Source organism: Manis javanica, chromosome 3, assembly GCF_040802235.1.
Source record: "Manis javanica isolate MJ-LG chromosome 3, MJ_LKY, whole genome shotgun sequence".
NCBI classification, from domain to species: domain Eukaryota; kingdom Metazoa; phylum Chordata; class Mammalia; order Pholidota; family Manidae; genus Manis; species Manis javanica.
In genome coordinates, this window is record NC_133158.1 from 34,365,865 (window position 1) to 34,388,388 (window position 22,524).

The 22,524-nt window shown below is 53.7% G+C and overlaps 1 protein-coding gene across 5 annotated transcripts in view; it reads right to left on the reverse strand.

Moving 5' to 3' along the window:
- The window catches only part of SLC6A6 (solute carrier family 6 member 6), a 79,218-nt gene that overhangs the window by 12,477 nt on the left and 44,217 nt on the right, over positions 1 to 22,524 (reverse strand). For all 5 annotated transcript variants that reach the window (XM_037023758.2, XM_073231100.1, XM_037023756.2 and 2 more), the window contains 5 exons: positions 16,323 to 16,455; positions 9,230 to 9,364; positions 7,937 to 8,040; positions 7,681 to 7,805; positions 3,872 to 3,984 (listed from right to left, as the gene is read on the reverse strand). In XM_037023758.2, coding sequence (XP_036879653.2) covers positions 3,872 to 3,984; positions 7,681 to 7,805; positions 7,937 to 8,040; positions 9,230 to 9,364; positions 16,323 to 16,455 — 610 coding nt within the window. The remainder of the gene's footprint in view (positions 1 to 3,871; positions 3,985 to 7,680; positions 7,806 to 7,936; positions 8,041 to 9,229; positions 9,365 to 16,322; positions 16,456 to 22,524) is intronic.

Genomic DNA, 22,524 nt, shown 5'->3' on the forward strand with positions numbered 1-22,524 from the left:
CAGACCCCTGAGACATGGTGCCTCCACTCCCCAGGTTCAAATCCCACCCATGCCCCTTACTGCCCTCATGCCTGCATGTGTGAGCCAAGTGCGGCCACTGACTCCAGGGCTCCTGGGTTCTGGGAACACATCTCTGGGCCCCCAAAGGTGAAGCAGCTGATTTGAAAAGGCCCTTCCAAAGGTTATGTTCTAGAATCACTCTCCATCTTTCTAATCTTCCCATCTTTGCACCTAACAACTGATCTTGGAGACTGTCCCATCTCACTACATGGAAGGCTGCCTTGCTTAAGCAGTGGCATAAACATCTAAGCAGTGCCCTGTGGGTGGTGTCCACCTTCTGAGGCTACTGATCTAGGCAAGGACTCTTCTACACCTGTCTTCTGGGCACCTGTGTCTGTAGCACAAACTAGAAGTGAAACTTCAGGGTTAAGGGGCACGTGAGGCATTTTACATTTGGGTGGCAACAGTCAACTTGCTCTGCTAACCAGCATGGCCTCCGAGGCCAATGAGCTCTCTCACCTGGGAAAGGCGACTGGGGAGGACATTTCCCCAGCATTCCTACCAGACAAACCCCACTGCTGTCTCCTCTGGGATGCATCACAGGAGGATCAAGGAATACAAACAAGGAGCAAACCACTTTCATGTGCTGAACGCAGCAGAGAAATGACTCTGTTGCCAGGAATTCAGGGAAAGAATGACCCAGAGGCTCTTGAAACTGACCCAAAGAGAAGGGGCTGCTGTTTTGTCCTTTGCTTATGTATCAGCCAAAGGGGTTTTGATCCTAAACTGCTACTGAGTTATAGCAAACCTGTGGCTCAAAGCATTATGCTTCAAAAGGAATTACAAAGGTTCTTTCCCTTCTTGAGATGGGGAAATTAAGGACAGGACGAGCCAGTGTCATGGTACGTCAGGGCCAAGACCAGCACAAGCCCCTTGTTTCCAAGTCCCCTGCATTTCTGGAGAACACCACCCCTATCCCCACCCTCATGCCACCAGTCTCTTTAGACCCTCCTACTTAATAGCCATGTGACCCATGGCTTTCCCAAGCCTGTTTCCTCCCCTGTAAAATGCCTACTCAGCAGGGATTTTGAAAAAGATTTCAATTGAGAGTATATTGGCAATTGGGTCACTACTAGTAGGCCAGGTCAGGGCACTGGGGCGGGAGAGCGGCTGGGCTGGGGGAGTGCATGTGTGCTCCGGGGCTCTCTGAGCTGTTGGTCCCTCGGACAGGCCAGATACTGACAGGCACCTGCCTCCATGTGGGTGACATCCCTACTCCATCTCACCAAGAGGTACACCGTGGTACAGTGTCTCCTAAGCCAGGGAGAGTGCTCCCTGAAATGCCAGGAGCCCTGGGGAGCACGTCCTCCACAGGGCAAGGCTCTCACTCCAAGGTGACAGGCCTCCACCTGAGGCTGGCTGGGGGGTCTCTGGGGAATCCAAAGGTAAGGCCAGGAGTGCACGAACTAGCCTGTCTAGGAACAGGCAGCCCCAGGGCCTGGCTGTGGTGCGTATCCTTAGGCTGCTGTGTGTGGCCTTGGATGAGTTGTTGTTCTCTCTAAGCCTCAGTTTTTTTGGCTCTAGAAGGCAACAGTTGTACATTGGGACAGCTGCAGATTAAGGAGCTAACATATAAAAAAGCCAGGTTTGGGGGGCAGGGGAGTGGGAAGTTCGTGTTTGATGGGAACAGTTTCAGTTGGGGAAAATGCAAAAGTTCTGGAGCCGGAATCTGGGGAACAGCTGCACAACAATGTGAATATACTTAACGCCACTGCACCCGATGCTTAAAAACCATCAGTTTTACATTGTACTTTGCCACATGCATGCACAGAAAACACCTGGCACAAAGCCTGGCCCACTCTGCATGACAGCTCTGTCACAGTGCTGGTGGCATGAGAGGCGGTCATCAGCATCTGCACAACCTCCCCCCATGTCCACAAGTTCACATACCAAATGGATGCTGAGGAGGGATGCCAACCCCGGTCATCAGACCCCTGAGACATGGTGCCTCCACTCCCCAGGTTCAAATCCCACCCATGCCCCTTACTGCCAGGTCAATCAGGCAGACCGCTGAAGGGCTCTGAGCCTTGAGTTCCATGCTCCGAAGCAGGAAGACTAGCGGCTCCGCTGAGGCTGCCTGAGAGAGCTCACCAAAATTCCCCAAGGGCGCCAGCCACCGTGGGGCCTGGCTCAGAGGTGCACATCCTCAGTCAGGTCCCACCTGCCTCCCAGGGCGAAAATCTAATGAATAACCACCTCCGCTCTGCTCACTCAGGAAGCAGTTCTGACAGCCCAAGAGGCCTGTTTTAGGCCCACGGAGATGTCACGCTTTGTCATTTATTAACCTCCGTGGCTTGTTTTTTGCTTTCCCTTGGAGCTCTGGAAGAAGTTATAAAAGCTATTTGCCTGGGACCTCTGAAGGCCAAACTCATTAACTAGGAATGATTAATGGATCCTCTTGCTGTTTACACAGATCAGGCCCATCAACAACAGCACAAGTATTTTGTTTTCAGTCTCCCCAGTGTTTGCATTCTGTCTCCCCAGCTAATCCTGGTCCCCTTTCTGCCAAATCCTTCACTCTGTTCCTGACCTAGCTAGTGGACTGCACCGCCTCCTCTCCTCTGCCTGACCTTCCAAGGCTTTCCTCCTCCCTGCTTCTAAGTCCCCGGGGACCCGCCTGGGCTTTGAAGCTGCTGCCCACAGGGCAGGTGGCAGAGTGCTCTCCTGACCGGGCTGCAGGCTGCCACTTCTCCCAGGGCCACAGCTGACTAAAGACTTTCCATGAGGCAGTGGCAGACCCATGGGAGGCTGCAAAGCACCTGCCTTTCAGTGACTGACCTTAGATGGTGGCCCCTGGGCAGCACCACCTGCAGGGCTCTGGCCTGGGCACCCGACCAGCCTGCCCTGTGCACCCTGACTCCCCATTCCCGGAGTCACGCCTGTGCTCTGAACTCATCTCAAGAAGGCCCCAATGAAAATACACATATCTCCAGGAATAGGTACCCCAGGAGCTCATTCTAACCATCCCCCGCGCACCACTGACTATTCCCTGTCAGGCACAGGGCCTGGTGTTTCATGCAAGGCAACATAGGTAGAATCAGGCCCACTTGCCAGATGAAAAAACAAGCTCAGAAGTGGGTAAAACATGCCTAATGTTACACAACAGCATAGCGGGGGCTTGGAACCATGTTACTTCAAAGCCAGACATGGCCTCTGGCTGGTTCTCACTGACATAGCTGGTGGAGGCCTGAGTCCTGCAGGGATGGGAGGTGGGGATTAGGAGGTGCAGGGAAACAACCCTGGGAAGTCCTGACCCTAGAGGGCAAAAGCCAGGATGGCCAGAGGACCAGGGCTTTGAGGAGGACTCCCCAGTGCTTAGCTGCTTCCGAGGCACTGGAGCACCGGGTTTCACTGTGCGTGCAGTCAAGCTTGCCTGCTCATGTGGCCTGGGAAACACAGACCACCAGGCGTGACTTAGGCTTCTCCGGCTGCGCCTAGGACCACCCGTGCTGGCCTGGGCACTGATGCTGGTCCCTTCCCCGAACCGCCCAACTGTGCGTCATTCCTGTGCCCTGGCCCGATCCACCACAGGAGCCTGTTTCTGCTTGGGTTGGCCTCTAGTTCCCATCTGTGGCTTCATTTTACCCATACCCTACACATGTCCGTTTCCCCTTGCTGGAGTTAAAGACTTGAGCCGTGGGGCACATGTCCTCCTCTTCCTACCCTGAGGCCTTTTCCACTCCCGGGGTACCCAAGGAACCCTTGCTGGCTGAAAGGGGTGTGACCACCTCACACACACCAGAGGCTTTTCCAGAACCAGGTTGCCCACAGGCAGCCCCTCCCTCAGGTCATCTGCTCTGTCTGCACTTACCTGGCTATCCAGTCCAAGCAAGAGAAGCATAATAAAAAAAAGAATGGACCAAAACGTGGGCAGTGGCATCATCGTCACAGCTTTTGGGTAGGCAATGAAGGCCAGGCCAGGTCCTAAAGGGAAGAGAAAATGGGGGGGGCAGAAGGGGAGCCACATGAGTGGCCAAGCCATGCCCAGCACTGGATCTCATACAAAGACGCTTGGGTCTGAGGCGGGTCTCCCAAACCCAAACAGGGAGGGGCCAGCTCTGAATTCCTGCCTGGGGGAGGAGTCCAGGCCTGGCTCACTTAGGGCGGGGCTCACTGGGGCTAAGGCAGGGCCCCGTTTTAGCATCTGTCTCCTACGCAGCGCACAGCGGCCTCCTCACACACCAGGATCCGACGGACACTGGTTATGTAGGGCAGGAAACGGGACTGAGCCTGGGACTCAGTCTGTCGGTTTGGAAGAGGGGCCCCCGCACCCCAACCACAACAACCACACCAACATTTGCCGGAAGAGAGCAAAGGGGGAACATTCTAGTTACCCGACTACTGAAGTCCCCATTTGCAAAGAAAAGGCTTCTACTTTTGAGTTAATGACTAAACCACCACAAGAGTAGAAGAAAAAAGAGCAGAGAACCTCTCTCCCCTGAGGTGCACCCGCACTCTGACCGCACTGTCAGAGCCCAGGCCTGGGAGACCCACAGCCCACATCCCACCGTCTCCTCCACATCAGCACATAGGCCTGTTTCTCGGGCCTGTTCCCCCACCCGAGAAGGGAGGGGCAGGTCACCATAAGTGACTCCCAAGGACCCTTCTTCATGTTCAGATTCTCAGATGCTGACACCATCTGCCTAGAAAAGGTTTCTGGTTTCTAAAGAGTGGTCTCTGACAGAATCCAGAGGCAGGAGCCCCATCAGCTCAGGGGGTGCCTTTCTGACTGGAAACATTTCAGAGAAATAGAGAAATGTCGTCCTGCCTCCAGCTGGCCTGAGAGAAGCGCCAGGGTGAAGACCTCAGTTGTTCCCGAGACCTGAGGGTCCAGGGGGTAGTTGAAGCAACCCAAGAAAAGGGCCTGAAGGGCCGGGCTACAAAAATAAAACCCCACTTAAAAAAAAAAAGATCAAGAAAGGTAAACCAAAAGGGACTGGAGGGCGATATATTTAAAGCAGATACCAGAAATCAAACGAGTGGCTTAAGAACAGCGGCAGCAAAAACTTCGAAATAAATTGGAGCCAGAAATTACACCGTCCAGTGTTCACCATAAACGCGACGGCAAGGGCAGGCCCTTCAGCGGTCCAGTCCGCCCGACTGAGGACCACCTGGCCATGTCCCGGTGTCCCAGGGGGCAGCAGCAGAAAACCTCGTGAGGGATGGCGGAAGGGATGCTCAGCCCATCCCCAGGAGTCCAAATTGGAAGAGGAAGCTGTGCTTCCACCTGGGTCCTCCCTGCATGATTTGGCCCTGACTGGTGAATGTCACTGCATGCGGAATCAAGTCCAGCCGACTGCAAGACAGATGTAAAATGGGGCCCCTGCCCCCTATCCCCCACCCGCCGGGTTCTGTGAAGTTCTCAACGCACTCGTTTCTGTATTTCAGTTTTGCCTTTTACAAGCCAGCCTCTGGGAGAGGGTCTGAGCGCCTTCCTCTAAAAACGCACAGTGAACTACAGAGAGAGAAGTCCGTGAGAAATAACCAGCTGCTCCGAGCACCTATGCCTGCCTCTCCGTGAGCAGAGATCACACCACTCTAGTTTCGTTTGCACTCCGTTCAGCTATATCATTATCTTGTTCAAATGCACTTCGCTCAATATGGTGCTTGTTAAAAGCGTATTAGAGAAATAATCACCCTTGGGGGTGTTTGCTGTTCAGACATCATCATGGGGAGTAAATGACAAGGTCTTTGAAGTGGACAGGAGGAAAGCAACTTAGGCTGACGATCTAGGTGTCCACACAGAAAGATCTCTTTTATGTATTGATACATATCTCTCACCAAGAAATTCACCCCATGCTCCTGGAGATTCCCAATCAATCAGAATTGGTTGCAAGCCCTCAACTGAAAAAAAAACCACCTGCAAACTGAGGTGTAGAATGTCTCCCCTTCATCACTCTAACGGCCGAACTGCCAAGAAGGCGTGGGTATTTCTGGAATTACTTTGTGTCCTCAGTCTCTGGCCTGCCTTTTGGGTGCTCTCAGGGAAGGCCACCTCCGCCTGAAGGTCTCACTTGGGATTGGGGCAGTGGAGAGATGTGTGGGGCTGAGGCTGGACTGGCTAAGCTTGTCCTGCAGTGTTGGGGGTATCAGAGCAGCGAGCATCTTTGCCAGGCGAGGAGGGTCGGGGGCTGAGGTCAGAGGAGGCCAGATGCACTCTTACACAGAAAGGGCCAAAGGTTGTCACGTGTGTCCAGGGTGGGGTGGGGGGTGGCAGGAAGGGGGACGCCCTCATTTTAGAGGGGCCTGTCCAGCACATGGTGGGCACCCTGTCCAGGCAACCACAGCTCTAACCCTGACCAGCCTGGGGAAGGCCTTGCTCTCCAGCCCTCGTCTGTGGAGCAGACATCTGAATGCACAGTGCTGAGGTCCCTTGACTCCCATGCTACGGTTCTGTGGGTGGGGAGCCAGGACACTGCCCTGTTTCCAACAAGGGACAAGGGCACAAGCATGGCTGGGACTCCAGCTGTTCCTGACCCTGGTCTGTGGTGGTCCCTGGAGTTAGGACCTTACATTTTCTGGACTGAGACACCTTACATTCTCTGCCAATGACCCTTACCTGCCTCCAAGTGGCACCAGAGAGGTTGTTGAGAAATCAGGTCAGGTGGAGCGGAGGGTGGTGCAAAAACTAACAAAACCTTCCAGGTAAATGACGACCACAACCACCCTCCAGGGGAATTGGGCAGGTTGTAGAAGTATGGAGAAGCCATAACAGTGGACTTCGAAGAGCCTGGGAGCCTAAGGTCCTCATTCCCACATCTAAGCCACTGCAGTTTTAAATCTGCAGGTCCAGGACTGAGGGCATCCATGGGCATGTCCTAGAATTTAGGCACTTGAGATACTATGGTTCTGAGGCTTTATGAATCCAGCAACTGAAGACCTCATAATTCTGTTTCCAGAACCATACTGGTAGAGCTCCAGCGTCCCAGTCTAAGATCCCAGGCTTTGCAGAGCTTATGATTTTAGGACCTTTTTCTCTATTTAGGGGTCCTTGGAAGCAGCAGCCCACAAACAGAGCCCACACCCTGAGGGCATGGTAGATGCCCCCCAAACCCACCCCCAACAGGATCTGTCCCCATCCCAGAAGGCGGCCTGCCACGCCCACTCGGTCTCCCCACCCCAGTGCCTACGGTGGTGCCTGACACGGGGCAGAGCCGCCATCAATAAACACTGGTGAAACAAATGAATGGGTTTGCTTAGAGGGAACACGCTGGGAGCAAAGTGCAAAATACAGAAACCAAAGCTGAGAAGGTGGTGATGGAATGCCGACTGGTGGCTGACTTGAGCCTGAGTTAGTAAGTGGTTTCTGTTGCTGAAACCAGGAGTTTGCTGGGGATGGAGGGCGAGGGACAACAACCACATGAAGGTAGCTAAATATTCCCCCAACCTAACCAACCCCCATGTTTTGGCTGTCCCTGGGGCCAAATTGCAATGAATGTATTTAAAATTTAGCTGTTGTATTCTTTGATACCTGGGAGACATCTTGATGGGGGGGGTTCATTTTTGAAACCAGGCTCGTCCCCCCCCAAAAGCCCCCTGGGGTCTGGCTTCATGCCTGCAGTACTCATCTTGCACACTAGGTGGCAGTGCCCACCACCACTGCCACCAATACCACCATACCTGACTCAGCCACATCAGCAATGTCCACCCCTTGCTCTTGTGCCATGAAGCCCAGGATGGAAAAAATTGCGAAGCCAGACACAAAACTGGTACCACTGTTCAGGCATCCCAGCAGCATACAGTCCCTAAGTTACACATATGTCAGGGAGCAAGTTAATTCACAACACAAGGAAGCCACGCTCCCTACTCTTCTCTTTTTTCTTTAAACATCATCATCATTTCTAAGGTCCGCCAGGCCCACTGGCCCAACACTTGCCTGTAGGAATTGTACTTGTACTTGTTGTAGCTCCCCAGCGAGGTCATGGCCCCCAGACAGATGGCATAGGAGAAGAATATCTGGGTCCCAGCATCGATCCACACCTATGGGGGTACCAGGGGAGTGGGTGGCAAGGAAAGAGAGAGGAGGGCCATTAGAGTGGGCTTCCTGGAGGAGGCAGCACCAGTTCCGGGCCGCCAGGTGCCAGAGGACTGCACCTTGAAAACTGCAGTCTCAGCTGTGACTGGAGCACCTGTGCTGGAGTCCAAGGTGCCTTTTACGGCAACACGGTGCTACAAGGAACAAGAGAAGCTGAATACCCCCAGCCCAGTCACACTCGGCATCAGGACTGAGAGGCCAGCTTTAGTAGCAATGGTTGTGGACAAGTAAATATGACTCCCGGAGCCTCAGTTTCATATCTGTAAAATGGGGTCTGCTGCCCTGCCCCAGGTGTTTTTCACTGGTTCCAAGAGAAAAGGTTTAGCCCAGGGCCAGACACATGGCAAGCCTCTAAGTCAAGGCTGCTATGATTACTGTCATTGTTACTGAGTGGGGAACCCTGAGTCGGAGTGCAGAGGAATTCCTAATGGATGATGCAGGCCGAGCTGCTGTCCAGCACGGCCAGCAAGCAGCTCCTGACGGCCGCAGTGCTGCCTTCTCAGCTGCCCTCTGATGCTGGCCAAGCCTCCCCAACCTCCCTTGTCAGAGGTGAGGACAGAGGGGAGGAGACCCATGGCAGCACAGGTCCCTGGAGGCAACCCGAAGGCTGAGCATCCTGGGACATACATCCCTCAATGGGCCAGTAAGATTTCCCAGGCTTTTCTTCAACCCACTGCAGCCACATAGCTGAGTGCCAGGAGGCAGGCATTTAGTACTTGCTCCTCAACCTTCCAAGAGGTCACCAATCTTTAATTCCACCCTTGGCCAAAGAAGCCAGCAGCTCCTGCAGGCTGACTCTCCCACCCACATGGAGCAGCCCTCCGGCCACCGCAGGCAGAGGCCAGAGCCAAGAAGAGTAAGTAGCTCATAAAAAGACTTCTCTCCCTTACCTGGCACATTGCCTATAGAAGACTCTATAATCAGCCTGTCTCAGGAGTCCTTGACATGAAAAGATACTCAGCTGGAAAGGCCCACGGGCACCTTGAACAAGCAGCCACCACCCAGTGGAAAAGTACTAGGGGCTGATGGCCCATTAGAGTTGTGCAGTGAAGAGCCACGGAAACTGGGCTGCCTGCGCAGCTTCCCTACACCCTGCCTGCCTGGGTGGAGGGAGGGCAGGCTGTGCTGCAGTACCTGTGGGTCCTCGAGGCGGCTGATGTCAGGGTACAGGTAGAACTTGATGCCTGCGCCTGCACCGGGCAGCGTCAGTCCACGGACCAGAAGCACCAGAAGCATAGCAAATGGGAAAGTGGCTGTAAAGTAGACAACCTGCAAGATACAAGGAGGATTCAGTGGGGCCCGTGGTATCAGCTGCTGCTGGTAAATTCGAGCATCCTCTCCAAGACAGGGATTCTGGAACTGGGCTTGCCATTTCAATTGCTCTGTGACCTTGGGCCTGTTGCTCAACCTCTCTGGGCTTCAGCTGCCTCACCTGTAACTTGGCTATAATACAAGTGCCTGCCTCATAATTTACTGAGATTCGATGACAAAGTCCTATATTTATTGAATATCTAGGCTCTGGAAATACAGTGGTGGACAACTTAGAAAACAAACCCATGTCAGTGAAACTTATATTCTAATGAGGGAAAAAGGAAAATGTAAAATAAAAACCTATTAAATATGTATGCAAAAGGCTTTGCCCACTGTTTGGCACAAGGCACTTAGCTGACATATTAGCTAATATTACAACTGTTAGAATGACTTTTCTGGCTCAGAATCAGCCAAGAGTGGGTTCAAATCCCTGTCCTCTCACTTGCTGTGTGACCATGAACATGAGGCTTAACCTCTCTGGGCCTGTTGCCTCATGCATATGAAGAAATGAGTAATAAAAGGCCCTCGAGGTGAGGATCCAATGGGATAATGCTGTTAACACCATCGAAACAGCACTGGCACTTAGGTACTCAAGAAATGGGGCCTCAGGTTGGCATTTTGATTTTGTAGGAAGCACATGTAACTTCTGGGAAGGAAATGAGGCCTCTGAAGCCCCTCAGCCAGGATGGGAAGGCCATCTACTTCCTCAGGGTCGTGAGAGACCCCCAGCCTTCCCTGGGCCGCACAGCACACTGCAGACAGACCAAGGCCAGTGCGATGGGGACAGAGGTGACCCAGGCTGCGCCTCTCCATCCCCAAAGGCCTGCCCTACTTTTCTCTCCTCTTCCCGTCTCCAAACATCCTGTGGCCTTGGTTCTCCTGGATGGAGTTTTCTACCTTTTTCTTCAACATGAGCAGTTTCAAGGCAGGGCTTCTGCCTGGAAGGAGCTCAGAGGTATGTGGCTGAACTGCCGGTGAAATCCTCTTACTTCAGCAGAGCACTAGCTGAGCAAGGACTCCATGAGCACAAACCCATTTCATGATCACCACACCCCAAAATGATCATGGCAACACAGGCAGGGCTCGAAGACTTGCCCAAGTCATCTGTGGAGCACAGGGCCCTGGGGAGCCCGTGGACAGCCGACCACCTTGCTCTGAGCAAAGGCATGAGGTATTTACTTCAGTTAAGTGCAGGACATGCAGAAAGTTCATGGTGACCACTTGAAGTGCTGAAACTGGCTCACAGAGCCCCTGACTCCCTTTGAGGCCCTGGAGGTCTGGGGCCGGGAGGAGCTACTGCACAGGAACACACCACTGCACAGGTAGCGACTGAGACCCAGAGAGGGGGCTGGATTTGCCTGTGGTATTGGGGAAGGGGGCAGTGCCAGCACACCACAGGGCACTTCTGGGGCTCAGGGGACAGACACCACGTGACAGAGCCCTGAGTCACACCCAGCTAGCCTAGGAACCCTCAGTGGAGCAGAATTCTCAGAGGGCCCCCATCCCTCTCAGTAGAAACAACTAGAAAGGGGCTTTGGGAAAGAGAAAAGAACAGAGCTCTCAGGGCCTGCCTGGCTCAGCTGCCCTCAGTCACCACCACAAACCAGCACTTATTTGGCGCTCGCTGTGTGCCCGGCGCTGTTCCAAGCCCAGGAACTTCATTCTCAGTTGGGCCTGCCTGAACCATCTGAGGCAGGTTTCATTACTGTCCCCAATCCCAGTGGCCTAGAGGGGGCCCACTGCTTGCCCGCACGGGTCACACAGCATGTAAGTGGCAGGGCAGGGATGTGCCCCAGAGCCTGCCTCCAAATGACAACGGCAGAGCAGTGAAAAGCCCTTCTGTGTCTGGCAGTTTATCCTTCCAAAGACAAGAGGCTGGACTCCCTGAGGGCTCAGGTTGGAATTTGAGATCCATGACCTTGAGCAAGTTAATGTCCCTCTCTGGGCTTCACTTCACCTGTCAAGTGGGAGGCTCAGGCCAGATGAGCTCCAGGCTCCCTCCAGCTCTGCCACTCCAAGGGGAGGGGTGGTGTGGCCGAGGGGCAGCTGGGGTTCTTACCCATCTCTGCTACCTGCCAGCTGGGAGCCTCGGCCTCAGCTCCCGTCTATACCAGGAGGGAAACTGGAGTGCTTACCTCACTCCCCACCTGGCACCTAAGGGACCCGTGAGAAGCCCCAGCAGTGTCTTCTCCCCATGACCCCATAATGCTAAATAGGCGGCTGCGCTCCTGTCTCTGCTGCACCCTCCCCGGAGGCTCTTCTTCCGCTGTGTTTCAGTTGCCCTGGCCACCTTATTTTCTTCTCCTGAAGCAGACAACCCTCCCCATTTCCCAAGGACCAGAAGGCAGCTGTGGAGGGTGGGGGCAGGTCAGGAAGCCACTGGCAGGAGTGAAAGCAGAAAGAAAATCAGTGTGCCCCACAGGCTGCGCCTCCCTTCCTGTGGACAGGCCCTCCAACCGGTTCCCATCTCTGGGCCCTGCGGTGGGTGGGTGGGGGGCCACACCCGGGACTGATGAACAATAGCTGCTGACAGCAGGCCATTCCCAGAGGGTGGCCACTTCAAAGCCGGCCAGGCCCCACTGGGCTGGGCAACCAGGCTATAGCCAGAGGACTTAGTGTCAGGGACACAGGACACCACCCGTGGATGGGGGTGGCTTCCCTTGTTTCCATGTATTTACCTTGTGTAATAAGTACTATGCAGCACTTACAGTGTGCCAGGCATAATGCTAAGACCTTTATGCATGCTGACTCATTTACTCCCTGCAACTGGAGGAGGCAGGCACTATTATCACCTGTGTTTTCTAGATGGAAACTGAGGCCCAGAGAAGTGATGTCAGTCGCCTGGAGTCACGGAACTGGCAGGTCGCAGAGTTGGGAATGCTTTAGGCCAGCTGGTTTCAGGGCCGTGTGTGTGCATGTGTGTGGATGTGTGTGTGCTGTCCTTCCCCAAATCCAGAATAGGACAGCCCCACCCTGGTCACCTCACCTCGGCTGCCTCTTCAGAAAGCCACCCTTGTTTTGCACAGTTTGCCGCTCTGAAGACAAGCCCCTGAGAGCTATTCTCTCAACTTCTCCATGATTCCCCTGGGGTCCTCCCGGGAGAGGCTGGTGCCAGCCACCAGCAGTGGGCCTCTGGCGGTGGCCCAGTAGGCCTTGCCACGGGACACAGTGTTTTTCCACTCCTGCTGGCAAGCCTCTGTGGCTCCTCTGAGCCCTTGACCCCAAAGCCCTGTGGCCCAACTGCCCTGGAAGCAAGGACAAGTCTTCCTCATTCCCTGGGGACAGCGGGGAGAGGGCGGCCCACAGGCGGAGGGAGGCTAGTCTCCTGCTGTCCTGAACTTCCGGTGGGGGTGGGGGAGGGTGCTGCGCAGCAGAGGTCCTTCATCCCAGGGACAGGGGCTCTAAGAACTGGGGTCGTGGGTCTGTGCCCAGGGCCTCGGCAGGCCCTGAGGATCCCCACAGCACCCTGTGTGTGGTAGGGACCACTGCTAACTCATTTCACACAAGGGGAAACCAAGGCTCAGAGAGGGACAGGGAATCGCCCAAACTCATGAAAGGGCAGAGCTGAGACCCAAAACCAGGTCTGCTCTGACTGCCAAGCCTGCCGTGTTTGAGCATTGGTGGGACGGGCTGCCCTGGAGGCTGGCAGTAGACACACGCAGCCTCAGAGCATGTCTATGTTCAGGTCCCAGACTGAACTCCGAACTCCCCTTTGGCACCACAGGGCTGTGCTTACTGTGTGAGGGCCTGGACTGGTGCCACCTTCCTGGACCAGGCACACTGTGAGAGCAGGGTTGAAGCCTGCCTTGCGCCCTGTGGCACCATGAGGTTAGTACAGGGGGGTGGGGGTGGGGCAGAGAACAGGTGAAGAGGTGAAAGAATGCAGGGTACCAGGGTTGAAAGCTGGGGTGCCTGGGTTCAAACCCCAGGTTAGCCACTGACAAGCTGTGTGACCTTGGGCAAGTTAATTACCTTTTCAGAACCACAGTTGCCCCATCTGTAAAGTGGTACTATAACTGCACATACCTCAGAACATTAGGAGGATTAAATGAACTAATAAACAGCACTGAGAACAGTACCTGGCACACAGGTGCTAATTTGTGGCCATTATCACAATTTGTTGAGTGAATTAAGCCACAGGATATTCTGGGCCAAGTTTCAGACACTGGAATGCTGAAAACTTCAAAAAAGGGAACTGAGGCTTGGAGAGGCAAAGTGACTTGAATTTGGGTCCTCAGCCACCCAGGCCCAGGCCCTCCCTTCAACCACCCCCTGCTGGACCAGTTCCAGCTACTGGAGCAGGGCGATGGCCAGTCAGAAGCGCGCCCCGCTGCCCTGGGCCACCCCCACAGCCGTGAGCCTGGTCTGCGGCCAGGGCTGGAAGCCACAGCAGCGGCGGGCGGGCGGGCAGGCTGGCCGTAAGCTTGAGGAAGTCCACACAGCCTGTGTTTGTCTTGGCTTCTCTGGGCTGGTCCAGGCCCTGCCATTGTTCTGGGAACCACGCCTGCCCCTCAGGGGCCTGGAGCCGCCTGAGGAGGAGGCTGTCTTTAGGGGTGGGGTACAGGGGACCTCTCGTAAGTCACGTCTTCAACCAGCCACAGTTGCAGCCTGGCAGCCTCTACTCTTTGCTTTGATTCTATTCTCCTGCCTTCTCCATTTTGAATCAAATGTTGTTCACTGTTCCTGGTAGACATTAGCCTCCTCCGTCAGACTGAGGGCTCCTCTAAGGGTCTGGGCCAGACATGCCTCAGGGCCTTTGCACTGCTCTTCTGGCTCCCTGGAATGCTTTTTTCCTCGACACCCACATGGCTCACCTCCTCTGCCCTGAGTCCAACTGCTCAGGGAGCCTTGCCTGGCCACCCCATGTAAAGTGCAGCCCTTCGCTGCATTATTCTCTCCCACACTCGTCATGTCACCATCTGACTCCTATATGCTTGACACATTCACCTTGTCACAACCAAAGAATTAGCTCCTAGATGACAGGGATTTTTGTTTTGTTGACACTTGCACCTCCCCAGGCCCTGTTCCTACAAGGACAGATGGTAGAGGCTCAAAACGTAACAGAGCATCAGTCCAGGATCGTCTCTAGCACCGCTTCAGGCCAGTGTTCTATAGGAATTTCCCGATAGACTCACCTCCACGTGGGGAAATGGAGGCGGAATGAAGAAAGGATGGGAGTTTACCACACAGTCTGTGTTAAGTATTGTGCTCGGTGCTTGACACACCTTGTTTTAACAATCACTGCCACCCATTTTCTAGATGAGGACACTGAGGTTGGAAGTGAGGGAGTGACTGTGGACAAGTCACCGAACCTCTCCCAGCTCAGTTCCCTCATCATTTAAGGAGAGGGGGCAGGGGAACAGTTTGCACACAAGATGGAGGAGGAAATGGGGTGACACAGGTGAGCGAGCCCTCCAAGGAGTGGCGGGAGTGGCCCGCAGCACCCTGTCCTGCCCGTCCCGGGTGGGGCCATGAGCTGGAGGGGTGGGGAATGTGTGCGGCTATTTCTGAAGCCGGGACAGCTTCCTTTCTAGGTTGGGTTTGAGGACCTCAGGGTGGCTCTGCACCCAGAACAGGCAGGGGGCAGCAATAGTTCCCACTCTGCCTCTGCAACCCTGGGGACCCAAATCTTGTCCTGGAGTAACTCTAGGATCTGTTCAGACTCACAATTTGTCCTGAGGGGCTCTTCATCTGGAGGGAACACGGTCCTCAATTCTAAATTCCAGTGCAGCAAAAGCCCCTTTGACTTCACCCACTGCCCATCGCTGTACCTCTCAGATGTCACCTTCACATACTCTTTTGATCTTGGGGGGCTTTTTGATCTTAAGGAGATTGTCCCTGTATCAAGATGTGAATGACAGGGGCAAATGACAGATGGTGAGGACATATAAAAGCAGATCAGCTGACATGGCCACCACTTAGCGCCCTGAGCTCTGGCTCACACTTCGATCACTGAGACCCCTCTGCACTGACTTTCGTTGTAGAATGACCATGATACCATCTGGTAACTTGATTATCAGGTAATCGTTCAGCTCTGTTAACAGATAACATTTTAGTTATGGGCTAACATTTTCATTATTGCCAATATACCATTTTTACCTAAAATCTTAATCATAAACTAATGTTTTAACTATCAGCTACCACCTTTGTTAATAGCTAACATCCTAGTCATCATGTAACATATTAATCTGCAGCAAATATTTCAGTTACGGCTAACACTCTAGTTAACATCTAACATCTTGGTAATGAGTGAATGCCTTAATCATTGGGAAACTTCTAAACACTAAAATATGAATTACTAGCTGAAATGTTCATTCTAAGGTAATTCAGTTAATGTGATTTAGTATCAAGTCAGTGTTCTCAGACCTCAGTGTGCTTATGGGTCATCTGGGGATGTTGTCCAAATGCAGGTTCTCTTTCTGTAGGCCTGGAGCAGGTCCCCAGGTCTGCATTTCTAACAAGTGTCCACGTTGTCAGTGAATAGCTGGTAATTGACAGCACAGCTGCCCAGCTAACCTCAGTTACTAGCCAACTTACCAGTACAACTCCAATGTTTGTTATCTGCTAACATCTGCACAACTGCCAGCACCTCAATGTGGGAACTAGAGGTGTGCAGGAGTTTATACAGGCTCCAGAGAAAAGGGCCATTCAATTTTCAGGAATCTTGTGAGCTGGTTGTTAAACCATCCGTAATGTGAAATCAGACGTAGTGGGAGTATTTTACAGCATGAAATGCACAAATGCTACCAGCCAGGGCTTTCTTTTATTTTGGATGACTGGTTTATCAGCACACACTCCCCTCCTAGCTCAGGCCTGGTTTTGAGCAGGAAGGCCTGTGGGTGGGTGGCTGCAGGGGGATTCTCTCTGCTGAGGGCCAACCTCCATGAGGCAGGGGAGGGACAGAAGCACAACTCACTTTCCCCGTGGACTTGACGCCCTTCCAGATGCAGAAGAAACAGATCAGCCAGACGAAGAGAAGGCAGAGAGCAAGGTCCCACTTCAGAGAGCCCGGGTCGTCAATTCCAGAGGACAAGCTTAGCACGTTGCGCCTTCAAGCAAACAGAGCCACACATCAGTAGGGGCCCAGCTCCGGGGCAGAGAGAGCCAAGGCCTGGACCCAACAGGATGGGGCCAAACCCTGGCTCAGGGGCTTCACTCGCACAGGTCACCTTGCCTCTCGAAGCCCTGGAGTCCCCATGGGTCTCAGGAAATAGTTACCACCCAGGTGACAGTGGTGGGGAAGTCAACAAGGGATGGCTTCAGATCCCTGACTCAGAGGAGCCTGGGTTCAACCCAGCCTGGCCTCAGGCAAGTTAAGTAAAACCCCTAAGCCTCAGTTTCCTCATCTGTAAAATGGGTACTGATTCCCACGTGATTCTCAGCAGACCCTTCTTCAGTGCCCACTGTGGGCCAAACACGGGGTTGAAACTCAGCTCCACCATGTAACGGTCACCTTTGGGTTCATTACCCAACTTCCCAGACCTGTCTCCTCACCTGTAAAATGGGAATGACGACCTCCCCCACCACTTTCTGTCCTATTCCTCTTTTACTATGCTCACCTCCCTTTCTGATTTGGATCTCTCACTAAAATGCAACTGACCCTCAAGAGGATGAAGTGTTTGTTCTGTGTGCAGCTGCAGAACCCACCCACCTCTTTGCAGGGATGGCTGTTAGTTTCTCCTAACTACGCGGCCTGGGATGCAGCCAGCACTCGATAAACCTTACGAGTTGTCACTGTCCTGCTGCTGCGACATCCAGAGCAGCTCCGGACACCTAAGCTGTGCTGGTTTCCTCCACAACTGTTTGCTAGGGCCGTGAAGGTCTCGGAAGGAGGCACATGGTTTGAAGGATGATTGCCATTCTGCAGCAACAGCCCTGCCCAGCACCAAACGGCGAGCATAGGTCTCTGGTGTCCAAGAAACTTGCTGAGGAGTGGAGGACACACACAAGCACCTATTCACAGGCACACCCCCAAGAGGCAGATGCCATCTGAAAGCAGGGCAGGGCCAGGCAAGGTGCTGATGGCCAAGAAGACCATGAGACCTAATGCCCAGAAACTGTCCCCAATGTCCAGAGCTCCAGCGGCTGCGGCAGTGACCATGGGCGGCCACCCTGCACACAGAGACGTCAGCCCTGCCCACCAGTCCACCGGGGAATCTTCAAGCCACTGACCCTGGGAGAAGCTCTATTTTCGTCTAACAAAAGCTGGCTCCCTGTTTGAAGGCCACACTCTTGAACAAAAGAGGCAGAGTGGGGAGTGTCACCTGGTGCCTCAGCTTCCTCCTCCGTAGAACACAAGTACAGCTCCTGCCCCCAGACCATCCCTCACTCCCAGCCAGCCCCTGGCATAGTCCCCACGGTTGGGGCTCCAGGCCAGGACACCTGTTGGGCCAGGGTACTGCTTTCCCTGTTTGTTTTTTTTCCAGAGAAGCACCAACATGAGGACCTTGAATAAGCCCAAGTTGACATCTTAAATGGCATTCAAGCAATGCCTGTTCTGGTCACAGCTGTGCCCCAAGCACGGGGCACACGGTAGGGCCCCACACATACCTGCTGAGTGAATGAATCAAAGAACTCAACCAGGGTGACTGACAAGTCCACGTCACTCTGGACCAATCCATGACATAGTTGCACCGGCCAACCTTGAGAAGGGGCAGCTTCCTTTGCCCTTTTCCTGTTGGTCGCCCTGTTATCAATGGGCTTCCTGCAGGCCAGCACCTTGTGCGGTATGTGCTCAAGGTAACAACAATGGGGCTTTTTTGATTCATCTCCTCTGATTCAAGAACTAGAGCCCCTTCACCCATTTTACAGATGGGGAAAACCAAGGCTTTGGGGGAGCTAGTGCCCACAGCACAGCCAGCAGGTGGCAGAGCTGCCACCCTACACCCCATACTGACTCCAAAAGCCAGTGCTCTGTGGACTCCACACCAGCCCTCAGATTAACAGAAAAAATAGAACCTAAACTTTAAAAAGAATGTGTCCCATCCCTGCTAAAGGCCAGGGTCACCTGGAGCCTAGGGGCATTCCCACGAAGCAGGCTGTCGGCCAACAGCATCCCGACTGGGGCCCTGCCAAGCATGTGCATCTGGCAGCTGTAGCAGCTTTAGAACAAAAAGCCCTTCCCCAGGCGGCCTCCAGAGCTCAGCGCCTTCAATGAAGGTCTGGGGCATGCTGGGCAGCAGCCCAAGGCTTCCTTGTGAATGGGCAGCGTCAAGGAGAGCACTTTCCCACCTCCACACCTTGGCACCCCCTCCAGCGCAAGGCACGCCACCCTGCTGCTCCCACAGAAGCCTTCCCTGCTGCTCCACGGCCGGCTAACTGGAGAGTCCCCGTCTGTCCTTCCAGCTGTCCTCTTACACAGGATGTACACTTGGGTGACAAGAAAAGCCTGTCTTGCCTAGCAGACTCTAGACATCCCAAGGACAAGGATCTCACAGGCAGGCAAATAGGTGCTTGGCTAAAACCTTTTGTTTTCTCCTTAAGGCCAGGTTGGCTGAGAAGTCTGAAACCCCCAGAAACCCAGAAGTCTGTTCCTGACCATACCAGGCCCAGTCACTCACTGGCACCCTTTCTGCCTTCTCCTACCACTACGCCGGGCAAACCAGTGGTACTCACGCATGGAAGACTGCGTGTTGGCTTGCTCTGGGCAGCTGACCAGCTGACCAGCTGAGGAAGTCACAGGGAAACTGAGTTACGTACTTGCTTCTCTGTTGCTGATGGCAAGCCCCTTGTACGAGCTCACGGTGCCTCCAGCAACATTTTAAGGCATGTTTTCTTTTACCCAACAATTCCATTCCTAAGACTATCTCCTACAATTACACTTGTGTGTATGGCCAAAGACAGGGTCTACCCCAAGCTATTTATCACAGCATGTCTGTAGGAGCAAAAGATTGGAAACCACCCAGGTGGCCACCCACAGGGGCTCAGCACGCCCAGAGAAGACACCCAGTGGAATGCTACGCAGCCCATATGACAGGGGGAAGCTCCCTGCGTACAGATAAGGAACTATATCCTGGAGATAAAACAACTGAACAAAACAAGGTGAAGAACAGTGCGCATGGCATGCTCCCTATTGTGTAAAAAGGGAGGAGGTGGATGCACATTTGTGCTTGAACACAGACTATTTTTGGCAGGATACACACTGGTTGCATTTGGAGGGGGAACCAGTGGTGGGGATGAGGGGGGAGGGGAACTCACTTGGCCTTGAATATATTTTTTTTACTATTTGAATATTTTTAATGTGCACACATCACCTTTATAAAAGTTTTTATTTTAAATTCTGGAAAATGTTTGTATAATGGGCCATGTGGACATTCTAGGAATGGAATGAATGTGTCCCATCAATCAGAGGTTGTCATAACAGAGCCCGAGGCAGGCTCAGGGCCAAAAGGACCAACATCCTTTCCAAAGACATCTAAGGGGTAGCTGTGGAGGCCAGAGGGCGTGTGGGGACCCAGGCTCAGGATCCTCCACCAGACCTGCTGGGTGCCCATGGCCTCAGCTACAGAGCAGCAGACGGGATCTGTCGGGCCTTCCAGCGGGACAGGGGAGTGCTCAGTGACTGTGGAGTGCTGTGCCCCGGAGGGCCTGCCATGTGCACTGTTGTCACTGTGCCTCCCACCCACCCCAGAAGACTGTACATGTTACCCTCAATCTGGCCCCATCTCCTGAATCTTCACTACCCTGTCCAGGCTCCTACTGCTTCCCAGTCCCCAGGACTATTTCAGCAGCCTCCTCCTGGGTCTGCCTGCCCCCACTATCACTGTCAACCCCCATCCCACCCCCCACCCAGTCTGTGCTCCTTAGTCAGGCCTTGCCCCTTCTCTGTTGTACATTCCCCCATGGCTCCCACCTACCTGGCCAATCAGGTCCTCTTAACTTGCCCCATTCTCTTTTGCCTCCCTGGATAGCACGACCAATTATCATTCATACCCAGACTCCTTAAAGCCTATTAATAATGATACCGTGACCACAGGCATAACGGGATGGGTCCAGGACAAGCTGCATGCACAGCAGTCCCATCTCAAACCCCATTTCCCAAATGGCCCCTTCCCCTCCTCCTTCAGCCACAGTTCCTTCCTATCTTCCGGTATGGTCCCTGAATAGGTGGAGCATATTCCTGCCTCAGGACCTTTGAACTGGCTTGTTCTCTCAGCCACCTCTTCAGCTCTTGCTCATATGCCACTTCACATGCTTCCTTTCCTGGCCACCCTATGTGAACAGCATCCCTGGTCGCTCTCCTTCCACTTTCCTGGTCTTATTTTATTACAATTGTATTTGTGCTATTTAATGTCTGTCTATCCTACTGGAATATCATCTCCATGGAGGTAGGGTTTGTGTCTGTTTTCATCACTGCTGGATCCAGAACAGTGCCTTGTACATAGTAGGAGCTCAATAGACATTAGTGGAGTAAATCAATCATACCCATTTGGTTGATGGGGAAACTGAGGCTCAGAGAGGTTCAGGAATTCACCTGAAATTACCCAGGTAACAACCCTGGGCCAGGTTCCTTTTCTCTGATGCCACTTGGGGACCAGCTAATCATGTGCTGGGGTCCCGTGCTGCCTTTTGCAAAGGGCCCCCAGTATCCTAGGCTTCTCTGCATCTTTTACAGAGGGAGAAGACCCAGAGGTGAGCTGCATTCTTGTCCAAGAATAGTAATGATTCATTCGAGGGTGGGATCCAAAAAAAGAATTGCCTGGACGTCTGTTTTGAGTCGGCCGCCCTGCTGCCGTCCAGCCGGCACTCAGAGATGTAAATACGTCCTCCGAGTGGGCCAAATCGTTTCCTTTTGACTGCTGGCCAGCCATTTATTGGCGATGGCTCTTCCCTGGAGACTGGCGGAGGCAACAATTATAAAAGAGCCCGTCCGCCCTGAGCACGGGGCCGCACAAGGCCTTCGCCGCCGCCTCCCCCTTCCGACAGCTGCAAGGGAAGATTGGCTGAGCAGGGCTTGTTTGCAAATATGACTCATTTCTTTGATTCTAATAAAGTCTAATGATATGTGCTGAGCTCCCAGGGGGCCCTGGAGGATCAGGGAGGAAGGCATGGCTCCAGCCTGATGGAGAGCATTTGGCTACATATGACCCCACCTGTCTTCCAGGTCTGGGGCTGAAGCAGGACCCTTGGGACAGAGGTGACCCCAAAGCAAGAACAAGCAGGGGGCTGACTGGAGGCAGAAGATGAAGCTGCTTCCCTATCAGAGTGACTCGGAGTGAAATCATAACACCAACATGAAATGACTGTCTCAGGGGCCCAGGGGGCTTTCAAAGGGCATCTCACTGGCTCCCGCTAGAATGGTGGTTTAGCGCTGCAGACAGGGTGGGCATGGGTATCCAGGCCAAGAGAACACCCATGAGTAACCTGGGTCACACACATATGGCTCAGTGTTACCTGTGACTGCGGACTTGCCCTGGACTTACTCCCCAGCTGGTGGGGGGACAGACACTGGAGGTGGCATTGGTGGCAGAGGTCAGGGCTAGGAACTCTGGTATGTCTAGTTGCCTATTTAACCTTGGGCAAGTCACTTAACCTCTCTGGTCCTCAGTGTCCCAGCTAATAAGCCATACCCAGAGTCTCCGTCCTCAGCACAATACTTATCTTAGCTCTAACACTGGGGCCAAGCTGTGAGGTGCTGGGACCATGGTATCTCTGGAGTTTCAAAGGTGAGGTGACTGCCCTGGGGTCATGCAGCCGGGACATCTGGGAGCCAGAGTCCGTCTCCTTGCTTTGAGGGACTGAAGGTGGGGAGCACCACTCCCGCTCTCTGCTATCTCCTCTTGTAAAACTGAGAGAAAGGCGCTGGCAGGGATCATCAGCAAGGCCCTTCCCTGTCCGGGGCCTGGGGGAGGTCTCTGCTGCCACAATGCCTTGTTATGATTCTCAGGCAGCTCCTCAGCACCCGTCAGGCACTGTTGGCTGAAGGCAGGGACAGTTCAGGGCTCCCTGCACCTGGGGCAGGTAGGAAAAGTGAAGCCAAACAATGGCTAGGGCTGGGCTTTGGCTCAGGGGCATGGAGAGCTGCCTTTGAGAACACCCTCACTGCTCTTTAGCCCAACTGGCCACCAGACAGTGGCACCTCAGTAATGCCCAACAAGCTTCTCTCAATGGAAACCCCA